This window comes from Eleutherodactylus coqui, chromosome 1 (genome assembly GCF_035609145.1).
Source record: "Eleutherodactylus coqui strain aEleCoq1 chromosome 1, aEleCoq1.hap1, whole genome shotgun sequence".
NCBI classification, from domain to species: domain Eukaryota; kingdom Metazoa; phylum Chordata; class Amphibia; order Anura; family Eleutherodactylidae; genus Eleutherodactylus; species Eleutherodactylus coqui.
The window spans coordinates 314,311,294-314,334,524 of record NC_089837.1 but is presented as its reverse complement, the minus strand read 5'-3'; the positions used below and the strand labels follow the sequence as shown (position 1 = coordinate 314,334,524).

The 23,231-nt window shown below is 41.2% G+C and overlaps 1 protein-coding gene across 2 annotated transcripts in view; it reads right to left on the bottom strand.

Annotated features, from left to right (window-relative positions):
• The window catches only part of ZMYM4 (zinc finger MYM-type containing 4), a 59,067-nt gene that overhangs the window by 8,261 nt on the left and 27,575 nt on the right, over nucleotides 1–23,231 (bottom strand). For both annotated transcript variants that reach the window (XM_066575003.1, XM_066575004.1), the window contains exons 4-22: nucleotides 21,154–21,324; nucleotides 20,845–20,923; nucleotides 18,418–18,685; nucleotides 17,848–18,022; nucleotides 12,870–13,082; nucleotides 12,013–12,163; nucleotides 11,569–11,684; nucleotides 11,139–11,447; nucleotides 7,226–7,376; nucleotides 6,869–7,041; nucleotides 6,282–6,432; nucleotides 3,821–3,967; nucleotides 3,588–3,625; nucleotides 3,315–3,459; nucleotides 2,580–2,695; nucleotides 2,289–2,460; nucleotides 941–1,120; nucleotides 658–752; nucleotides 43–214 (exon numbers count right to left, since the gene is read on the bottom strand). In XM_066575003.1, the coding sequence (XP_066431100.1) occupies nucleotides 43–214; nucleotides 658–752; nucleotides 941–1,120; nucleotides 2,289–2,460; nucleotides 2,580–2,695; nucleotides 3,315–3,459; nucleotides 3,588–3,625; nucleotides 3,821–3,967; nucleotides 6,282–6,432; nucleotides 6,869–7,041; nucleotides 7,226–7,376; nucleotides 11,139–11,447; nucleotides 11,569–11,684; nucleotides 12,013–12,163; nucleotides 12,870–13,082; nucleotides 17,848–18,022; nucleotides 18,418–18,685; nucleotides 20,845–20,923; nucleotides 21,154–21,324 (3,022 nt within the window). The remainder of the gene's footprint in view (nucleotides 1–42; nucleotides 215–657; nucleotides 753–940; nucleotides 1,121–2,288; nucleotides 2,461–2,579; nucleotides 2,696–3,314; nucleotides 3,460–3,587; nucleotides 3,626–3,820; nucleotides 3,968–6,281; nucleotides 6,433–6,868; nucleotides 7,042–7,225; nucleotides 7,377–11,138; nucleotides 11,448–11,568; nucleotides 11,685–12,012; nucleotides 12,164–12,869; nucleotides 13,083–17,847; nucleotides 18,023–18,417; nucleotides 18,686–20,844; nucleotides 20,924–21,153; nucleotides 21,325–23,231) is intronic.

Genomic DNA, 23,231 nt, shown 5'->3' with positions numbered 1-23,231 from the left:
GAGAAAACATGTTTAAAGTTTCCTGTTATATATAAAATTTACCTCCAAACTTAACATCTTCTTGTTCTTCTTGGGCGTTTTTCCATCGTACCCAATTCTTCCAGGCATTGACTCCATACATGTATTTTAATGTGGAACCCAATGCAGAACATCCAGGGTAAGAACCCTGCATAAGGTTTCGCGGCTCCACAGCTACAACTGACTTTTTGCGACCCTTAAAAAAAAACAACAAACAACAAAACAATAGATAAATAATGGTTTGATACGTCGGAACTGTGGTGACGTGTTGTCACAGTGGAGCCGGAGAAAAAGCTCATAGTAGGTATTGGTAATACTTCAACCCATGCATCTCTACAAAACACGCCCGTCTCTCTCCAGTGTTAGGGTATTGTTCTATTATTATATGGAGGGTATTGAAGCAGGTAACTAGCAATTTGTTTTTTTACCAGCATCTTTAAAGAGGACCGGTCATGGAATAAAGCAAACAGGGCAGGCAGCGTGACCCTGCAGCTGCGGTCCCGCTGACTCTATCGCCAGTTTTTGTCCTCCCCCCCCCCCCCCCTCAACCTTCCTTCACCCTGACAGGCACTTCTCAGGTCTGGTGCCACTGACTACATCCCATGCAGGTCCTCTTTAATCAAAAAGCCTCTCACTCACCCGTCGCTTCGGCTGCGGGAAGCCATCACGGTGTTTTCGTCTTCCTCGAGTCCGACCAAAGAAACTTGAGCCTTTACTTAATGGATCGAATGTTTCTGTGATTGATGAAAAAAAAAATACAGGTTTTTACATGATCTTCTTTAATATAACAAAATAAAATAGGCAAATAAATTAATCAAGTATTTTGGTGATAAATTTGGTAATTTAATTGACTATATATGGTCACAGGCAGAATGCTTATATTTCTACCAATATTTCTAATACTATAGATAAAAAGACCAACCTGTTGGGTAGTCCAACTCTAGATCTTGCTCGATTCCTACCCTGGAAACCTGCCGGATCTCTGGGTCTGGATCTTGCAGGTTGTTGGATTTAAGGGTGTAGTGGTTTAATTCATCTTCCCAACTGTGTGGTGTAGATACAGCTTCAGATTCCAGGTCTCCACTGTAAGTGCTGCCCTGATCTAGAAAACACAAACCTCTTAGTAGGGAAGGCAGAAGTCACACCTACAGTCTTCAATAACCTCTTGTATACAATGCAGCATGTGGCAGTGCCCCATCCTGTATTAATGGAAGTCTGCCAGCAAACTATGGGAGATACTGACAAAACTAGCTAAGCTCTATGAAGGAAAGGTGAAATCAGTTGAAAGTGCAAGAATAAAAGGAGACAGCGGCCATGTGATGTATGTAAATTAGATGTAATCTGTCCAATTGGCAGTGTTACAACTCACAGTGGTTCGGGCTGTGTTTGCTTGGCAACCTACAACCCCTCCCTTTGCCTAATTATTGAAGCTTACAGCTGGCTTGCGCTTGTAGCCATTAAGGCGGGTGGATATGGAATAGTTTGTGTAAAAGAACCACCTGTATCCCCAAATGATTATGTGATGGTCAAGACCATGTAGTTGAACCGATTATTCAACCACTTATGTAGATAGGGCATACATGTATGATAGTGGGGATCCAATCATTGAAACCTCCACTGATTACTAGAACAGGATTCTGAGCCCCTCCATTACAGAGGCATTTGAATACTGTGGTGGTCTCGCATGCGTACCATAGCTTCATTCAAAGTCTATGGGACTGAAGGATGTAGCCGAATACAGAACAGGGTACATGCGTGACCACTGCTCTATTCAAATGCCTACAGAAATAGAGATTAGGGACTCTTCAGTCTAGTAATCATTGGGGGTTCCAGTGGTTAGACCCGCAATGATCATACATTTATCTCCTACCCTGTGGATAGTGGAGAAATGTTTGGTGTAGGATAACTACTTTAAGCAGAGCTGCTAAGTGTGTAAGATGTCATGGAGCAAGTCAGTTTCTCTTATTAACTGGAATTAGCTTTAAGTAGAGTTGAAAATGAATGTAAAATTGTGAAAAATTATCCTAAAATCTATTGTGACCTGCTGGAGAACTTGGTGTTAAATACAACATGGTTCGATTTGACTATATATATATATATATATATATATATATATATATATATATATATATATATATATATAGCGCCAGTATATTAGTAAGCAATTTAAAGATATAATTAAAAAAAAAAAATTAAAGTCCTGTCTATAAACACAAGCTATAATGAATAGAGTACTGTATTTAGAGTAAAGGACTGCTGAATATGCCAACCTCCATGAGATAGCGTTTTCTCCTTTTCCTCATCTTCTGCAATCATTTCTGCCATTTGAAGGATATCTGCCTCAAAGGGATCAGATGGGACTTTTTCCTTGAGGTCCTCAATAGCATCTATAATCTTGTCAGCATTATCGAGAGTGGTGGGAATCAGCATTGGGACAGGAACCTATTTAAAAGGGGAAAATTGTTTCAAGTGAAATGATGCAACATTTTAAAAGGAAAAGCTAAGAATCAGTGATCGAGTATATTGGCTGTTAGATTAGGTACTCAAAAATAGAAGCTTACCGGGAGTGGTACACTTAGTGGAACTGGGGCAAACTGCGTATACAAGTGCATGGGAACAGGAATGAACACTGGCACAGGTACAGGAAGCACCAAGATCTGTGGCTTTCCATCATCTTCTACAGGTAAAAAACAAAACAATAAAAACACTAAAGATCATATGACATTCAAAAACTCCCAAAATGCTTTAAGTATGAGAAAATTGGCCTTAAGTAAGATTAACATACTTCTGATATTTCAATAAAAATTATTTAGGTTGGAAAATATTTGCTCCCCTTCTAGCCATTTGCATAAAATAAATAAATGGGATGTCTACTTTGGAGCACTCCTGACATGGAGATACCAGATTAGCATCCGATCTGCTATTGGTGAGACATTAGTGTTTGTACTTTCTACTATCAAAATGTGTTTATTCAGGATTTTAAACATACAGGTTAGCATCCGATCTGCTATTAATAAAAAGCACTGCAGCTAGTCTTTATTTTGCTGCAGGAAAAATAAACCATTACACATCACCCATTGAAATTATCGGGCTTTCTGTGTGATGCACAGATGTCCTGTCATCTCTAGAGGAAGAGTTGCTCCTTGCAGTAGCTCTCCCCTCTGGGTACCTCCTATATTACATCCATATATCCCAATACAGAATATGGAAAGGGGTTGTCTAAAGCAAACAAAACCTTTAAAATATCAAATACAGCCTTCTTGATTCAACCGAGAACCTCAACGCCCTCAGGATACCTGTCTGACACTCCTTGTGCTGTGTGTGAGGTTTGCATGAGGTTGCCTTGGTTTGTGTGATAGGCTTGCAGAGTAGGGCCTTATTCTTCAGGAGACGTGGGGGTTGTGAGGGAGGAAGTTTCAGGGCATCTGTCTGAGTGCTTGCCTAGAAGATCACCCAAAAAGTTAAAGATTAATGTCGAACAAAAAAATAAAACAAAATAAGTATGCAATTTTATTGAATCAAAGCTAGTGTATCTACACAATATATATAAAGAAAAAAAGAGAACTTACATCTCCAATTATTTTCGGAGTTACTGTAGGGACTGCACCTAAAGAAAAAGAAAACAGTAAAACCACAGTTGGTTTAGACTTCGTAAATTAAATGTTTGTATGCACTACATGGAAAATGAGGCTGCATGCACAAGTTTTGTTTCTCAAGTAACAAACTCCTTCGAGTAAACATACCGTATCTTCGTATTTTACAAGTATTACTGTTAGAGTATACAATGATGCAGTAGGGTTACCTTGTAAGACGGTATTGGAGTTTGCAGTGGGTTGTGCAGCAGGCGCACTTGCAAGGGAAACTACGTTAGCAATAACTGGAGTGGAATCCTTAGCTCCCGAGGAGCCGGTCGTAGCAGGTACTGCTTGGATCATGGGAACATTAGATGCTGAAAGCAACAAAATGTGACAGAAATACATTGAGCAGCATTTGTAAAAAACATAATCTAGCATACAGTACTGGGTATTCAATTTATTTTCAGAAGTTCACAGAGTACCAAAAATATCATAAATGGAGTGCCTCATGAAAAACCCAGGCAAACATGATCAGCCTATTGCTTGTAGTCCGTCTTGTACATCATGTAAGATTTTAAGCGCAGTAAAGGGTCCTTCACATGTCGGTTTTGGTAATTTTTTGAGACTTGTAAAAAACGTCATGAACTTTTTTTTTTTAAATATATTTAAACTTGTTTTTCCCTATGGAGAAGTCTAATAGGAAAACCCCTGGAAAAAGGCCAAGATCACAAAAAAAGGCCAAATATAAAAATCGCCGAACGTGAGGAGAAACGCCACAAAAACAAATGTCAGTAGTGCATTTCTTAACTTCCATTTAGCCACATTCAAAATCTGACCACGGTGGTTTACAGCAAAACACTAGAAAAAAGTGCCATGTTTTCAAAAAGCAGAGTGTTTGTGTGCAACTCTAAAGCATTTTAAAGTAAAAATAACACAGGGAAAAGTAGAAAAAAAGAGGGGGGAGCCTACGGGTCTGTTAAATTTTGCCTTATAAGTGAATAACCAAAGGCAGCCACAATCTACTGAGCTCTGTATGGGAGACAACAGTTCTTATTCAAACTAAATTGTTTCTCATTAGCTCTCAAGGGTATAGAGGAGGATTCTCAAGACCTCATCATGGCCATTTTACCTACTAGAAAAGAAGTAGAGTCATTTTTTGGGATTGACTCCTTCACATTTGTGTAAGGGCAGGCTCACACGAGCATAATTTAATAGCGTATTACATGCATTATACATGAAAGTACACTGATATTCATTGATGCATTCACATTTGTATATATACATTGCGTTCCATTTTACCACATATTAGGCGCGATAGAGCCCTATTGTTCTCTACGGGCGTGTAATAAATGCTGTACATATGCAATCACATTGTCTATGTGTGGTGTTTATACGCAACATCGCTAGGCAACAGAGCGGGAAATTTAAAAAAAAAACGAAACACGTCAAAATGTGCATGACAGCGTCCGTGAGAGAAAAATCGCAGCAGTAAGCCGACCCACACAGCAGTAAAATGCTGCGTTATACACACCACGTTTTACAACTCACCAGTGTGAGCCTGGCCTTGAGGCTTTCCACATCTCTGTTCCATTTTTGAAGCAGACAAACAGAGTTAAATCTAAAATAAATGTTTCAGTTTTTCCCGCCCATTGATGTCAATGGGTTTAAAAAAAACAAAAAACTTTCAGCTCGTTCTTTTTTTTTTTAAACAGAACAACTAGCACAGTCTGTAACTCCCTTCTTTTCAAATGCCATCAAAGATTTTCTATGGGATTCCAGAGAATCTTCCAGGACCTCTTCTGAGACCAAGCCTTGATGGACTTTGAGGTTTGTTTGAGATCATTGTCCTGTCAGGAGGTTCGATGGCGCTCAAACTTCAGCTTCCTCAAAGAAAGCATTGTTTTCTACTAGAATTTCCTGATACTTGATTGAATCTATCTTTCCCTCCACACTTTGTAGGTTTGCAGTGTGAAAGAAAGCAAACCAGCCAGGAGCTACCATCATGCTTCACTCTATGCAGGACGTTCCTTTCAGTATATACCTCATTCTTCCCCCTCCAGACACACAGCTGATCCACAGATTAAAAAAATTCTAGTTTTGTTTCATCGCTCCACAGAACACAATTCCAAAACGTCTGTGGCTTATTTATATAGTTTTGAGTATATTGGAGCTGACTTTTAATGTGCTTCTGGGTCAGTAGATGTGTGCGTCTTAGAGATAAAGCATGAAGACTTTCAACATTTAGAATACGCTTTACTGTGCCAATGGAAACCTCACTGTCTGCTGTCATCAAACCTTGCTGTAGGGCTTTTACAGTCACTGAAAGGTTATGACCACCAGCTTCCTCAGGAATGCCTCATGTATCTGCCACGTCCAGGTAGTATAGCCAGTATTCCTATAATTAGGAACTTGCGAACTATGCTTCCAACTATATCTCTAGGAACATCCAGTGGCATCATTCCACAACAGTGGCTATACTGCAGCTATACTTTTCTTGCTTTGTGTATTCCTGTTCCTCCCATCAAAACCAATGATTTTAAGAAAGAGAATGCTGCACATCGTTAGGGAATTTGCCACATTACAATTCATTTTAACACTGACCACTTTTGGTAGTCAAAATCTAGAACAATAAAACCTTTGACTCTGCTACCATAAGCTAATAAAGTTGTCAGTTCTTAGAAAACAAACCTGTATTATTGACTGGTGAAGGCTCTGCTGTACTTTGCTGATTGCAGAAGACTAATACACACATCAGATTACAAAAGTGTTTCATCTCCCCTCTCCATTTCAGAGACTCGCTAAGCTTGCCTTGTCGCTTGCAGCTTTCACATTTCCCCATCTATGAAAGACACATGCATCAGCTTTGTAATCAACAAAAAAAAAATGCACATTGCTTGAGAAAACTGTCTTTGACAACCATAGGTGCTACTCAATTACCGAGGGTACTAAAAAGTATTAAAGGGAACCTGTCACCTCCGAACAGCACCATAAACTAAATTATAGCACTGTTTGGACTGGTGATGGTGAGTTCAAAGATGTACTTTTTATACCCATCTGGTCCCTGGTTCCCACAAGGTTTTCTGCTCAAGATCGTGCACGGTTTGCAAATCTCTTTTCAGACCGCTGTGCATGCACAGCGAGGAATCACAGGGACGAGTGTCGGGCATTGTTTGCCTGACAGTCATCCCAAGTTAATGGACCTTTAGTTTATTGTGCTGTTCAGAAGTGACAGATTCCCTTTAACCTTTCTTTTTGTCCCAATGTAGTACTCTTACCTGATAAAACAACACTGTATACTTTGACATGCATTCTTCCCCGCAGAACTCCTCCAATTTCCCTCCAAAATGATTACGTACTAACTTAGAAGATGTCTGGCAGCAATAACTACACATTTTGCAGTAATTGCCCCACTTCTTTGAAAGGTCATGCTTGTATAGAAGCTTGCAACCTGCAGAAAAGAACAAATGGTGGCACTTTCTTTAAATTCCAGGTTCTAATCTGAGAATAGGATTAAGCTCCTGAATACATTAAACAAAAATCATCCACTGCCCAAAATCTCAGAATTTGACAAAAACATGGAAAACGTGGCTAGACTCTACTAAAAATATTAATATTTTATCTTTAACACTCACCTTCACTGCAGAACACCTTCTCAATCCCTGAGAAGCGTACAACCTCCTTGATGGTCTTTTCTATCTTGCAGTACTCACACATGGCCATAACCATGTTAATTTTTTTGTACTCATCACAGCATGCTTTGCCACAAAACTGATGCATTTTACCCTAATAATAAAAATGACAGTATAAAACAACTTATAATAAACATTGCATACTTGTTGTGTCAACGTTCACTTAAAGTTACATTGTTATAATCCAGTTTAACCTTTTTATAAAGGTTGGTTTAAATGGTATTATTGTATCTTGTCGCCACCAGAAATACTGGTGGAGACAAGACTGACAGGCCGGTCACACCCTATGCATCTGATTGGGTGGAGTGTTGGGTGCCGTCCAGGTCCTGGCAGGGAACTAAGGGTGTCCTACATTGTGAAGTCTGCTAGCGCTGGCGCCTGCAGGAGATCAACAGGATTTAGAGCCAGCGGCGGAAGGGGGAGACAGCGGCCTGGGACTGGTGGCCGCGGCAGGACATCTGCATACAGCGACGCCCAGTAAGGGTGTCCTACATCGTGAAGCCTGCAAGCGCCAGCGCCTGCAGGAGATCAACAGGATTCAGAGCCAGCAGCGGAAGGGGGAGACAGCGGCCTGGGACCGGTGGCCGCGGCAGGACATCTGCATACAGCGACGCCCAGTAAGGGTATCCTACAGGGTGAAGGCTGGGAGAGCTGGCAGGACATCTTGACCATCCGGAGGCAGTGGTGCAAGGGTCCCCATCTGCAGATGCACTGACAGCGGCGGCTACAGCTAGAAGATCCATAGGCAGGGGAGCGATGCCGGTGGCAGCAGATGCAGAGGCAGCAAAAATCCCCCAACTGCAGTGACAAGGTTGGGAGTTGGATTGCTCCCCGCGGACCCAGGATGAAGCACTGAGGGAGGTGGCGGCTATCGGTAGGGCAGGGAACATGGAAGGGGGACGGCAGCGTGTTTATACATTCAAGCAAGGAAAGGCGGGTTAGGGTTCATTTTCATGTTAGGCTTAGATTATTAACCATTAATACTTCGATGTTACACCTGTAACATGGCAGTTGTTACGGCTAATAATGTAACCCTCACATGAAAAATAACACTAACCCTGCAGCCGTGGCAAAAATCTATACACAAGCTACTACTAGGACCTTACTGAAGTCTGTCAATTGGGAGCTAGGGGTGCGACAGGGGCGTTCCTCCTTGCAAGCCCTGCTAAATCCTTAGCTTCCAGGGACATCAAGGTACAATAATACCAGTTTAAATCTCTCTTTCACTTTCACTTCAGTTGCTCCCCTGCAACTTAAGACAACCTGCAACTTTGTCTGCATTAACTGTTTAAACAAGTCAGTAATCTGTTGCCAAGGAGCAAATTATAAGCAATTGACCAATTCAAATGTTACCAAGTACATCTACAGTCTGAACCTACACTTTATAGAGGTACAAACACCTATTGCCTGCTGAATAGGTGATAAATGCTAGATCATTAGGGGTCCCTTCCGAAGTGAAACTTACTAATCTTTAGAGTGCCCCCCTCAAACACAGCAAGAAATGGAGTGACAGTAAGGCCGCTCTCACACAAGTGTTCACAAAATGCCGTGTCCGAAACTGCTGCGTTTACTGCAATATCGCTCTGCGTTTTCGAATGCATGTAACAGCGCTTGGCAGCATTATTTTATGCACCCCATCATTGTGATAATTGATCAGGTGCATTAACATGCGCTAAAATGCACAAAAATAGAGCTCAAAAATCGTGGTGTGAGACCAGCTCGAGCGCTGATCTGCGAAGCCCCATTGAAATCAATGGAGGCATTGTACCGCGGTCAGCGTGGCGTTTGAAAGGCCATGCTAATCGCTATAAAAAGCAGGCTGTGTGAGAGCAGTCTAAAGCAAGTATGCTTGATTGGTGTTTCATTCATATTCCTCCTTGCCGCGGTCATGTGGTTGGGTGGATTAAAGGTGCCCCGCTTTAGTCGTCAGAACTCCACATATCTGAGGCCGGTCTCACACGGCCGCATTTCTATTGCGGAATCTGACACAAATGGCATGCACTGAAAGTTATGTATGTTCGCTTTTTCCTTCACACGAAAACGAATTGCAATTTCCGCGAGCAGAGGAAATATCGCAGCATGCTCTATTTTGCAGCGGACGGCCTCCATTGAAGTCAATGAAGGCCATCTGACCGATACCCCGTCTGCAATTGACATTGCAGATAGGCCGCGGAAAATACAAATATTTATTTAAAAAATCTGTACTGTGCATGACCGACATTACGTGTCCGCGGTTATCTGCAGCACAGGCAAAGAAGGTGTGCGGGGTCGTCAGTCGGGTTAGAGCTGGCATGCGGAATCCAGATCGCCAATGTGAGACCAGCCAAACACTTTTCACCTGTCCACTGGGTATTTGTTGCAGGAATACCTCATTAATGTCCCTCTAATTCAGTTTGCACACCTGTTCCCAAATAACTAATCCTAACATATGTATATTTTAGATTTACAACAGGTGACATTGGTAGCTCTAGCGCTGTTTGAAGTGATCCACATTGGTCGACCTTTCAGTGAATGGATTAGCAACAGCAAACAAAAATATAATTCCAGAAGACTATTAAAATCCAGACTCCGGAATAAATGAACCCATTAGTACAAAAAGTAAAGTTCTGGCTTTTGATTATGCAATACTATGCAATTCCCAGATGCTACATTGCTGACAAAATACATTCTACGTTCCAGAAGCCAAGAAAATATCCCCAGCGCTTGTGGTCTCCTAGGATATCAACGGACACAGAGGTGCATATAATTATATTTTATTTAATAATTACTTTAGTAGTTGCTACGCGTTTCGGCGGATTATACCGCCCTCTTCAAGCATAAAATAAACATTAACAAGACATACATTTATACATTTAGTTAGAACTCACATGGATCCGCGGACGCCGCTTCTCGGAACCATCTTGCGGTCACGTGGGATCATACGTAATGGTCACATGCTCTACACGTTACTATGTACATCATTATACATTGAAAAATGTTTTAAAAAAACAAATAGCTAAAAAGAAACAATGTATAAAGAATAAGTAATGTGCGGATAACAAACAGTTTGAAAAGTGACGTGTAGATAACAAACAGTTTGAAAAACAAATGCCGGTTTTTATGAATGAATGTGGTTGTAGTAACGGGAAAGATCACATGATGTAGATAGTGACGTGTAGAGCATGTGACCATCACGTATGATCCCACGTGGCCGCAAGATGGTTCCGACAAGCGGCGTCCGCGGATCCATGTGAGTGCTAACTAAATGTATGTCTTGTTAATGTTTATTTTATGCTTGAAGAGGGCGGTTCAGTCCGCCGAAACGCGTAGCAACTACTAAAGTAATTATTAAATAAAATATAATTATATGGACCTCCGTGTCCGTTGATATCCTGGGAGACCACGAGCGCTGGGGATATTTTCTTGGCTTCTGGAACGTGTTTATGCAAACAGCCGGGTGCGGGCTGTTACCCTGATGATCGCTCTCCGGTAAATCCGGATAGAGAATCCCTGGAAACCATTACGAGCAAACAAGGATTTAGGTGCCGGTGGACCCTCTTGGCAGGGGGTCATACCGAGCACCAGGTGAGTACTTAAGTATTCACGTTTAATTTTTTAAATCTATTACGGACGAGTAGGCGCTGATTTGTTCTTTTAAAATACATTCTACGAGGGAAATACTGGCAAACAATATTGTTGAGGTGGAGGGGAGGGTGTATGAATAAATCCTTCCACCACACAATGAAGTGGAGTAGAGGTTCAGGGACAAGTACTCGTATACGTCTACCTCCCATTTTCAACAAGGCAATGAACGCACAATTCACTGGTTTGTACAACACAGCGTTATAAAGCCATGTCATTGGGATCCGGCTTGTACCTTGTAATCCAACAGTTCAGGCTTATTGGCAAATAGTCGACTGCATTGCAGGCACCTCAGCTTCACAGACAGACGTGAAAAGGCGTTTTGTTGCTGGGTCTGTGACTGTGCTGCAGCTAGTCTCTGTAGACCAGCAGCTGCTGAACTGCTAACTGTTGAAGAGGAGGACGTGGATGTAGCCGAGACCACAGATGGCGTGCTATTCCCAGCTTGTGTCGCTGCTGCTGCTGCATTGACGCTCATAATCACTTGGCCTTGGGACAGGGGGACCACAGAGGCATTCATGCCCGTGGGCTTGTTGAACAAGTTCTGTTAGGATGAATGAAACAAAGGGGAAAAAGAGAGAGAAGGTGAAAGCTTTGTTGGGGATTTATTATCTCATGATTTACGCAGCATTTTAAAGACATTACTGTTTGTTTTCAAGGCTCACCTGAAATGACACAACACAATTGTAGGTGCAGAAATTTCGGATGCTCCCATCAGACATTGCCAAATGATACTGGGGCACAGCCATCATTTTGCAGCTGTTACACTGTATCTGTATGCCTTTAAGTAGAAACACAATGAGTGATCTCTTCTATCATAATATAAAGATTATAAAGTATGCTAATCTCAAGTGCTTCCTGTTACTAGTTGTACTTTTCATAGGAAAGATGGAACAAATATGTCTGTAACTGAGACTCTCTATGGGAAAACAGGAAACATATCAAAGTCAGTGAGCAGACAAGAATGTTTTCGGAATGTCCGTCCTCCATATGTAAATATGAAATGGGGTGGAAAGAGATGTCTACTTATACAAGGTATTGTAAAACATGATTTTCAAGAGGATTAACTTAAAAAGATGTCATTTGGACTGAAACAAGTTGAAATATACCTGATGATGTAACGCTCTGGACTCTGTAGGCAGACAAACAATTTACAGAACAATAGAGCTCAGTGCGGCCCACGCTGTTGGTGTTCTCGATCATTTCTGCTGATGAACGTAATGTTTTACATAGTGCACATGGAGTGATCTTAGCAGATTTCTGGTGGGGGAAAAAGGCTCATGATTAAAGCACAATCCGTCACAGGCTTCTTATTCTAATTGTATTAAGAATAGAACACATTTGTGGGGTATGTGTAATATGTCTAAAACAGGCATCGCTCATGGATAACACCCAGCACCAAATTTACCTGTCCTTTCAACTAGGAAACCATTTCAGTATATGTTCTCTGTGCCATAAACACTATACCGATCAGCATAAGAGCAAAAGCAAAACTCATTAGAATAAATTAAGCTATTCTAAGGCTGTGTTCACATGGGATGGATACGCTGCGGAAATTCCGCAGAGTAGTTGACAAACCGTCCTGAAATTCGCAAGACATAAAGTTGCTGTTTGTGGCGGATTTCTTGGCATTTTTTCTCAGCTAATGGTGTAGATTTTAGTGCATTTTGGATTTCTGTTCATTTATGCAGATTTTCCTCTACATTGCTACATCCCTCTATATTACCTCTGTTACATTGTGTTGTGGAAACGTACAGAAAAAGCCACTTCTCCTCAACATTTAAATCCACAATTGCGCAGCAGATATTTTCCGCTCTGTGTAGACGAGAAATCAATAAAACCCATTCATTTAGCTGGGATTTTAAAACACTGCGGATTGTACGCCAGACATTCTGCAGCGTATACGTCCCGTGTGAACATAACCTAAAACAGAAATAAGCAGAACTGGGATTACTGTTGTATTCACCTGCTTGAAGGCAGTCACACAAGTGGAGCTGCAGAACTTTTTGCACTGGCCATCAATGTTCAACAAGTGGCACTGTCCGGAGCCACTATAGCAATATCCCCCGCAGTTTTCACAACAGTTCATAGTGAGGTTGTTGGCAGAGCGGAATTTAGAGAAGCAGGCATCGCTGCAGAGCTTGTGAACCACATTTTGGTAGTTTACTTCATGTCGAATCTAAAAGCAAAAAACAGCAGTAGTCAAAGGCAATTTGAACTTTTAAGTACTGATCCTGTGTTTCCCCCAAAATACACCCTACCCTGATAATAAGCCCTAACTAAACTACGTGAAAGAAAAAACATCAATACTCACATAGCCCATGGTCTCCGATGCTGCGGCAGTCTACTGTGTCTTCTGCGCTGACATATGACTCTATTTCTGGTGACGGGGCTTTGAATACCCAGCCTCCAGTAAGGGAGTGCTGTGATTGGATCGAGTGCCGCTGGCTCAGCCGATCAGAGCTAGCACTTGATCATTTACAGTCATTCAGTGAATGATATCACTGAATGGCTATGATTGGTTCATCAAGCGCCGGCTTTGATTGGCTGAGCCAGCAGCCAGGTGTGTATAAGACCCCGAAACCCCACCCATAAAAATAAGACACTGTGCCTCTTTTGGGGCAAAAACTAATATAAGACAGTGTCTTATTTTCGGGGAAGCATGGTAGAAGACGGAAGTAAAAATTAACTTTTGGTCAACCCCCAGAAACAGTGCAGCTTGTACTTCAATCCCATTTAAATGAATGCAGCTGAAATGCAATGGAAAACATGGCCTGTCGACAAGATTAGCACTTGTTTTTGGGACAAAAGCAGACTTTTTCAATTAAATCTATTAACTACTTCCCAACATCTGTCGTATACATATGGTGAAGTCAGAAGACATTGTATGGAGCAGGCTAAACTCAAAAGAAGCCTGTGTTGACTGTATCAGCACAGGCACCCAGACAGAGAGTGTGGCAGGAGGCTCCCTATGACACCCAGCTGTGGAGCGTCGAGTGGTTGACATGGTGGGCAGAAATCTACTAAAGGCCTCCAGACCTGCCATCGCAGTACATCCTGCCAGGGTGTAATAGGATGGCAACGTTGGTACAACACTTTGCATAACAAAAGCATGCCACTGTACTGTACAAGTGATCAACACCACATGGTTAAGTACTTTTATTGGACTGAAGTAAAAAAGTATTTTAACCCTTTTCTACCCACCATTTTTTAGGTGGGGCTTGTTTTTTTGCAAGGCAAGTTGTATTTTTAATACAATCATTCAATGTACCATATAATGTATTAGAAAACTTTAAAAAAAATTGTGGGGTGTAATGTAATGGAGAAAAAAAAAAACAACCCACAAACGTGCCATTTTGGTGTTCATGGTATGGCAAAACTGACAAGTTAACTTCATTCTACAGTTCTTAACCATTATCCCAATACTATGTTTAAAGATTTTTTTTACTACTTTGAAAAAATTAAAAGCCCTTTTATAAAAAAAACTAACGAAAAAACCCAAAACTTTTTTGTTGTCATATTCAGCCGTAGTTTTTCGCTGTTATTTCTACCAAAGTTATTAACAATTTTCTCTTTTCTATAGACACAGATATGACTGCAAGATTAACCCACGAGGGAAGGACAGACATTGTGCTGGTCTCCAGAAAGAACAACCGTGTCATTGCAATGGATTTCAACGGTTTACTATTTCAACAGACCACCCATTCACCATGACACAGTTGGCAAACTGTTTGCCAAATTCCGCCAAAAACGTTCTGTCTTCGACTTGCCAAAAAGTGGATGTAACAAAACTGCCAGACAAAGCAACCACTATGGCCGTTCTGGGGTCCTTCCGCAAGAGACCACCATGTAGCACTCAGTGTCTGTCACAGGAGAGTGGGGTGAGTCGAACCACCATCGGACAAATACTAGGTAAGCACAAATGGCACCTGTCCAAGATCCAGTTGCTGCAAGATCTCAAGGAGGATGTTCCCAATAACCAGACTGAATTTGCAGAACGTCTGTCACAGAAATTGCAACGGGACACACATTTCACAGAGATGTTACTATTCAGTCATTAAGCAAACTTCTACAAAAACAGGGGAGATGCACAAACAAGCCTTTGCTGCTAGTCCAACACAAACCCACACTGAACAGATCCCTCCTAGGTCACTGATGCATAGAAAATCAGGGTGTGGTATGTAGGGGCCCATTCTTCATCGACAGTAACCTTACTGCTGCAAAGTATCTGCAATTGCTACGAAGAAGGCACATTCCTAGTGTTCTTCCAGCAGGATGCTGCCCCCTCCACCCCACATTATGGAAGTGATGTCCACGAGTTTTTGGATCAGCAATTTCCTGAGAAGTGGATCGGGCCTCTTCCGGTCTGAGCGGGAGAGGCCAGCATGTGTTGACTAGTAGAAACACGAAATTAGAGTACCAAGGTCAATGTGGCCAGTCTGCCGCAATGAAGGTCCTTGGAATGCTCTCCAATTTGGCCACCTTGAGGAGCCGTAGAATTAGAGTCGTTGGGTAGACGTACAAGGAGAACTGATTCACCTAAATCACTAGAGTGTCTATCGTTGTGGCTTGAGCATTGCAAATCCATGACCCAAACATTGGAAGATGCCTGTTGAGTCTGTATGCTTTCAGATCCATGTCAAGCTTGCCCCATTTGATGCATATATCCACAAAGACTTCCGCATCTAGTGCCGAGTCTCTGAGGTTTACTCACTCTCAGCTAAGAAAATATGCCATCCAAATTTCCAGTATTGGGATGTGGATGGCCAAGATGGCTGGAATGTGTGCCTCTACCTAGCGTAGATGATGGCCCGCCTCTCTCATCACCATTGCGCTTCATGTGCTGCCCTAGCAGTTTATTTACACGACAGCAGGCGTGTTGCCAGTTTGAACCCGGATCAGGTGGCCGGCCAGAATTTGAGACCAATAAGTAAGCAACAGATGGATGGCTCCGTGTTACTTACTTATGGATATGGAGAAATAATTACGAACTGGTCCACTGTCCTTGCACTGTCAAGCTGCAAAGGATCCCGCCCACAGCCTAGAAAATTGGCATCAGTGGTTATCACCTTCCACCGGAGTGGGAGGAAGGACCTCACTTTGGAAAGGCTGGGTGACGTCAGCCACCAAAATAGAGATCGAAGGGCCGATTCTAGGACTCATGCAATCTGTTCCTGGGTGTCTGGGAGCGTGAACACCAAGAAGGGTGCAGTTTGAAGGAGTAACACTTTTTGTGATCCTGGGAGGATGGGGCATCACTCCGAAGACCGTGTGCAGCAACGGAGGGAGCAAAAATTAGGTTTCTTCTTCTTACCCCTGTATTGATTAGTGGACCTATTTTATGGAAAATGGGAACTCTTCTCGCCTGTAGCTAGAGATAATTTTGTCCAGGCGACTGCCAAAAAACTGAGATTCGGTAAAGGAAAGACTGGTTAAAACCTTTTAGAGGTGGTGTCTGCAGACCAATAGTTTAGCCAACGCATGTGGTGGACTGCCATGGAAAGCTGAAGAACAAATTCAGTCAATTCCTCCTAAAGAGCGCCGGGTAGCAGGTCTCAGTGCAGCTGTTTTGCCCATTCAGATGAAGCCCTACTAAACCAGGATGAGATAAAGAGGGCTGAGGGCCAACCCAGTCACCTCAAAGGATGATTTAGCAAAGGATTCCAGATGTTTATCATGGTGGTCCTTAAAATATGATGCATCTGCCCGTGGCAGAGTAGTGCGTATGGAGAGGCGAGACACGGGAGGATTCACCAATGGGGTGGAGGACCACCTCCTAATCGATTCCTATAATTTCAAGGTGTTTAGGAGTGAATAAACGCTTATCCAGAATAGACCACTCCTTGGACAAGATATCCTCAAAATCCGTGTGAGTGTGAAATGCCTTATGCGAATGTCTAAGACATTGGAAGGAGTCATCTGCATTGGTAGAGGACTCTTGGTCCTTGAAGAGTGAAGGCAATCACCCCCCCCCCCCCCCCCCCACACCTATCAGAATTTGGTGTAAGGCATGCGGTTACTGCAGTCATGGAGATCAGAGGCAGCCCAATACTGTAATGAAAAATGTGAATGAAATCTAATTTATAGGTGTATACCAATGCTTTTGTCAACATTGTGTAAATAAAGAAATTGAAAAAAATATATATTTTCGTATTTTTCTTGGAAAAATAAAAGCAATGAGAGAAAATAAACATAATTGCTATCGCTGCATCTATAAAAGTCTGAACTATTAAAAATATATAGCTATTTATCCTGCACAGCAATACCACAAAAATTGCTGTTTTTTGATTACTTAACAAAAAAATACTTTTTAGCAAATATTTAAATGTTCAAAAACGTCCCACGTATTTGCAAATGGAACAAATATAAGCTACAGCTTGCCCTGCAAGAAAATGCATCTGCACTCAGCTCCAGCCATGGAAAAATTTTAATTAGGTGGTAGGATCGATATTTGTCAACAAAAAGCTAATTTTAATTTTATTTAAAAACATTTTCTATCTTTTACAAGTGGTAAAACATAACAAAAACTACATAAATTTGGCTTCACGTAAATTTACTGAACAAAGGAGCGCTTCAAAAATGAACGCCAAATCTCAGTGACAGAATTATGGCATTGTGGGGTATATTTCCATTCCACCCCAAGTTTTTTTTAATACAGTAAGCCTTCATGTGGATGGGCCTCTGAATAAATAAAAGAAAATGTAGCTTTTGGAAGACAAAATGAAAATAAAAAAGGACAATGAAAAAAATTTAAAAGGCAGCCACAAATGTAAAGTATATTCTAAAGTCCAGCAAGTCCTATTTTGTTTGAATGAGGCAGGGAGATTGTACAAAACACAAATATACATTACAAATTCTGTCCCTTCTGGTTGTTAGAAGTTATTTGCGCATTTTAAACCGCCATCTCTAATTTCATACAAGACGTTTTGGTGTTGCCTACTTACCACTGCATTTTTCAGACACACGCTGCATTTAGTAGAAATGCTATTGGTGTGAATTGTAACTGTAGCTTTCCTCTTCACCTCATAGGTTGACAGACAGGGCTGGCTGCAGAAGTCCTTACTGCCACTATGATTGTCAAACTGGGCTGTAATAACATCCTTGGGTTCTGCAATAACTCTGAAGAAAGTACACAAAACAATTAGAGAATGTATTATAGACTGCAGAGGGAGTATCAAACATAAACTTTTTTGCATTAAACACATATATAACACTTTCTACTAGCTTTTTAATGGGTATACTTTTTTTATGAAAGTCTGGTCTAGAGATGCATTTTCCTGTCCTAGGTCGGGTTTCCACAGCATGTGCAGCAGCCAATTTGTGGAATTCCTCAACAACTCCTTTAGGGCAGCCATGAAAATGACATATATAATAAAAATAAAATGTGGATTCTTTAATGACATCATCTCCACAAGAGCCACAAAAGAATCCAAAACTAGTTTGCTTCCTATGACAGCAACTGAATGTATATTTTGAAAGCAGATGAAATGGAGTTCATTACAATTAAAGCTTACTTTGAGCAGCTGGAGCAAGTTCTCTTGGCAGGAGGGACTGGCCGGGGGGCAGGAGGAGGTACAGTGTAGCCAGTAAGGCAAAGGGTAGAGCAGAAGAGCTGTGTAGATCCCTTACGCTGGTACGCAGTCTGTCCCTTCTGGAGAACCTTTTTGCAGCCTGAACAGGACACTCGGACAGAGGGTGCAGGGACAGCAGGAGCTGCTGGGACAGGTTTATTTGCTCCTGGAGAGCTCAGGGGTGCCTGCAATCCACTGGACAGCTGCGGGGCTATTGAAGAACATATGAATCGCCATACTGATTAGTCTGCAAGCTGCAATAATTACACTTTTTAAACCAGAAAATTACAAATAAATAAGTCAAGCCACAAAGGACATAACTCTAAATATACCGATATATACTCCAAGCACATCAATATACACAGCATTAAATTCATAAAAGTTGTCCAGGACTTTTACTACTGATGACTTATCCTCAGGATAAGCGGTCCAAGCACAGCTCTCATTGAGGCCTCATGTCCACTAGGAAATTCGGGAACGCGTGGACTCTCCATGCAGAATCCCACAGCAGGTCCCTCCTTTCCCGCGGAGATGAGGCCTGAAAATTGATTTTACCCACCTGTCCGGACGCTGCGGGTTCTTGTCCGTCGCGGACGGATCTTCTTTCGTTCTGCCCGGTGGATGTGCTCGGCACGCCGTCCGCGTGCCGCGCGCATGCGCCGTTAACTCTTTTTTTTAACTCCTGCTCTCCCACGGCAGAGCATAAATTCGACTGCGGGTGTACCACGGATCCGGACAGCTTCAATGGAAGCCTGCAGGAGACCCGCAGAAAATGGAGCATGCTGCGGGTGATTTCCCGCACGTGCGATCCGCACGGCAGGGAAAAAGGTCATCCGCAGGTATTTACTTACCCTTCGGGTGTCCAATACATCCCTATGGGCGCGGATCATGTGTGCGGGACACCCGCCCGGATTTTGTAATTCTAATTGACCAGTGGACATGAGGCCTAAGGATAGTTCAGCTATAATAAAAGTCCTGGAAACCCCCATTAACTCTGTGGGGCAATGTGCACTATAAGCTCCACTAGGACCTATATTGCTGTTGCATTTCACTATTTTCGATTCTCCTCAAGTGGCTAACTCTTGGAATTACTGACCCAAAAACCCAAACTCTGGCAATGGTACAATTAGGGCTTTGTCATTAAAACTTACAGTTGAAAAATTCAGTGGAAACATTCCCTAAGAAAGAACAGAATTGCTGGTGCAGATGACACTCTAGCAATCTACAGTCAATAGACTACAGTCAATAAAAAGTAATTAACTTATTAAATAAGAAAGGTTTAAACTAATTCACTGTTATGTGCACTGAGCGAAAGATGGAACATATGTTATATACTCTAAGCCTAAGCTTTTGGGTGCATTGTAGCTGAACCTCTGGGTCCAGGGATGCAAGTTTTAAATTTGCCTTTCCCCATTGTTAGTGCTAAGGAGTCCTCTCATCATAGTCGTAGAATGGGAGGGCTACATAGCACACTGCTCAATGCATTCAGCGGCAGGTTTGAGCACTGACAACGAGGGAGAAGTCGAGAAGGCAAATACAAAACTTGCATCCCCGGACTCCGTGGGTCAGCTACTTTGGGCACATAAGCTTATAGGGCACAAAGTAGCTCATGGATTTCCTTTACAGAATAATCTACAACCAGAGGTGGCACTACATATTTTCCAGGAGAGTAAAAATACTCCTCCCAGCATTTTTAGCTAAGGAGAAGTACACAATTTGCAGTAATTGCAATTAACAACACATAGATAGGAAACATTATTATAAATTCTAACAATGCATCTTTGTATAAACAGAATTTAGGAAATGTTGAATCTATTTCAGTTCATACACTGAAGGATCAGACTGTAATGTCGTGCAACTTATCCAAAAGATAAGGTGACCATAGCCAAGAGCAGTTTTGACAATTTGTTGCCACCAATGAGAACATCTTTCATTTTATAACCTGCATTAGGAAAAAACACACAATAACAATGTCCCCTCTTTTGCTTCCCCTGCCTCTCTGGTTCTTCCCCCTTTGTGGGGTAGCATGGTCACATGCTTAGGCACATTTCTGCAGTCAGGTGCCGTCCAGTAGATAACCTACTCCATATAAGGAGGAAAGGGGTGTAAAAGAAGGGAGTATATGGTTTGGTTCTTTTTTTGTTTGTTGTTTTTCTTTCATAGCCTTTTCCACTTAGTAACCATATTATCAGGGGGTGCCCAGCAGATGGATCATTAGAAATTTCAGTGAACGTCCCAGCAGTCAGATCCTCACCAAACAGTAAGTAATGACATGTCCCAGCAATATGCAATGGGGAAAAAAACTTTAAAACAATATTTTCATCTACTTAACTATAGTATGGCATTAAAAAAATATTCAATACGACTCACCTAAAGGACTGCCACTGACTGAAAACACTGCGCTGATTTTAAGTTCCCCTTCAGAAGTTTTCGGCTGCTGGGAATATTCCTGAAACAGAGAGAGTGAACAATTTGCAGCAGTTGCATGATAATACCATGTACCCTTGCAGGGCTGTAAGAACTCTGTGGAACTACTAAAAATACAAAACTGGAAATTAAAATGTCACAAAAAGAATGGGAATCATGACAGTGGACACTGGTAAATAGATTAGCCAAACACAGAAAGCCATTTTGCAATGACATATGCTGACTTTGCTATTTCTAGAGATGATTGAGTACCTCAGAGTTGTCCGGTTCATCTTTGACTTTGTCTACAAAGCTGGGTGGAGGTGCCAGTGCCCTATCATAATCTTCATCCATCGGCTCCTCTTTTATCCTGACACTTGAATTATAAGAGTTTCCCAAATTTTCACCCATTGGTGACTTGCTACTATAGCTGTAACCAGGTTCCTGAAACGCAACAATATAAAATGTTCAAAATCTGATTTCCCATTTCCCTTAAATACAAATCGATAATAATTCACTGACTGTATTCAGGCTTACCAATCACTGAATGGAAAAGTAGTGACAATTCGCTTAAAAGCCGTTTTGAGCGATAATCGTTGTGTCTAAATGTGCCAATCTTTCAGTTTTCTGCTGAACTATGGTTTTCAGTTCTGCTTGAAAACCATCATTCAGCTGAACAGAGGATAAGCAGGACCTCATGCTGTGTCTGCTGTCCATGGTGCTGAATGCTACAGGGGGAGCTAGAGATTACATTGCTTTCTCTTAGCAGCCCATGTCTGAACAATGGAGCTAATTACAGAGCTCAGACCTCCTGCCTAGTTCTGCAACAGCTCCCAGAAGCTCATTTGCACGGAAATGAAGCTGATAAAGTACTAATAGCAATTAGTGCCTATTAGTACTTTATGCAGAACAATCGCTGATCTTTTAATTTTTTGAAAGATTATCTGTGTGTGTAAATGGGCCTTTACACTTGTTAAACGTTAATTGCTGGTGCAGTCAAAGGAAGGAGAAACATTGGGGGAGAATTACTAAGCAAAGTGCAATGTGCATTCTGTCAAACACTGACACCTAGTTTCAGCTCTTTAAAATTCAAAAAACTTGTAAACGTATCAAAGGTGTGTATCTTTTTTGCAGAGCAAAATATTTGTGAATAAAGACAAGTGAAGAGATTTAATCATGACAAGTGTAAAAAAAAAAAATCCACATTTTGGAAAAAGGCTTGTGAAAAAAATTGTGCCTTCTTAAAATATACGCCACTTAACACAAGTTTTAAGAAAAGTTAAGAAAAGAAACTGGAAGGGGTGTGGCTTATCCAGTTTGACAGATTTCTGTATAATTTTCGCCCAAAACTACCAAGTTATGACCTATCAGAAATCTATTCCAGGGTATAGCTGAGGTAGATTTCATTTTAGGTGTACAGATGGCCCAAGATCAAACATTAGATGTAGCCTGCGCATGCAAGAATCATATTAAAACCGACGTTTGTAACGTTAGTCTTATAAAATCCCCCTAATATCTCCATTCCAAAGTCCAGAAAAAGACAAGTGTTACAAAACCTACTTGTTTGATCATCTACACACCTACATACAATTAACTGAATTAATGTATCTTTTTAAGATTCCACAATTCTTATTTCCATTATCAAGTTGTATTAGAATTTAACACTTACATTACAGCCAACAATCAAAACAAGTAAGTAATGATGCAATTGCAAATAAGCAACACATATCAAAGATGACTATATTACAAATAAAATTTAGTATAACTTAAAATATATAATACAGCACCCTAGAAAACAATAGGTAGCAAAACATTTTCATATACAGTACTGTGCAAAGGGTTTTAGGCAGGTGTGAAAAAATGCAGAAAATTAAGAATGCTAGCCACGTGGTTGCGCTGTTTTTTGCTGATGTACTTAAGTACTATATTTTAATGAGACTCTGAACAATTTTGAATGGTCTTGCATCAGACATTGTAACCAAATCTATCTTTTTTCATGTCTGTACTTGTTGAATAATCAAAAAATTTTCAATAAACACCAATTATAAAAAAAAAATTAAAAAAAAAAAAATTAAGAATGCTTTCAAAAATAGAATTAAAAGTTTGGATTTGTCAATTAACAAAATGCAAAGTGAAGGAAATCTAAATCAAATCAACATTTGCTGTGACCACCCACCCTGTATTTTAAAAACAACATCAATTATTTTAGGTACAGATATTTTGTAGGATCATGGGTGTATGACAGCCAATTATACCAAACAGAGAATGATCATCATTTTCATATGTAGGTTGAAATAGTCATTAACTGAAACAGAAACAGCTGTGTAGGAGGCTTAATACTGGGTGAGGAA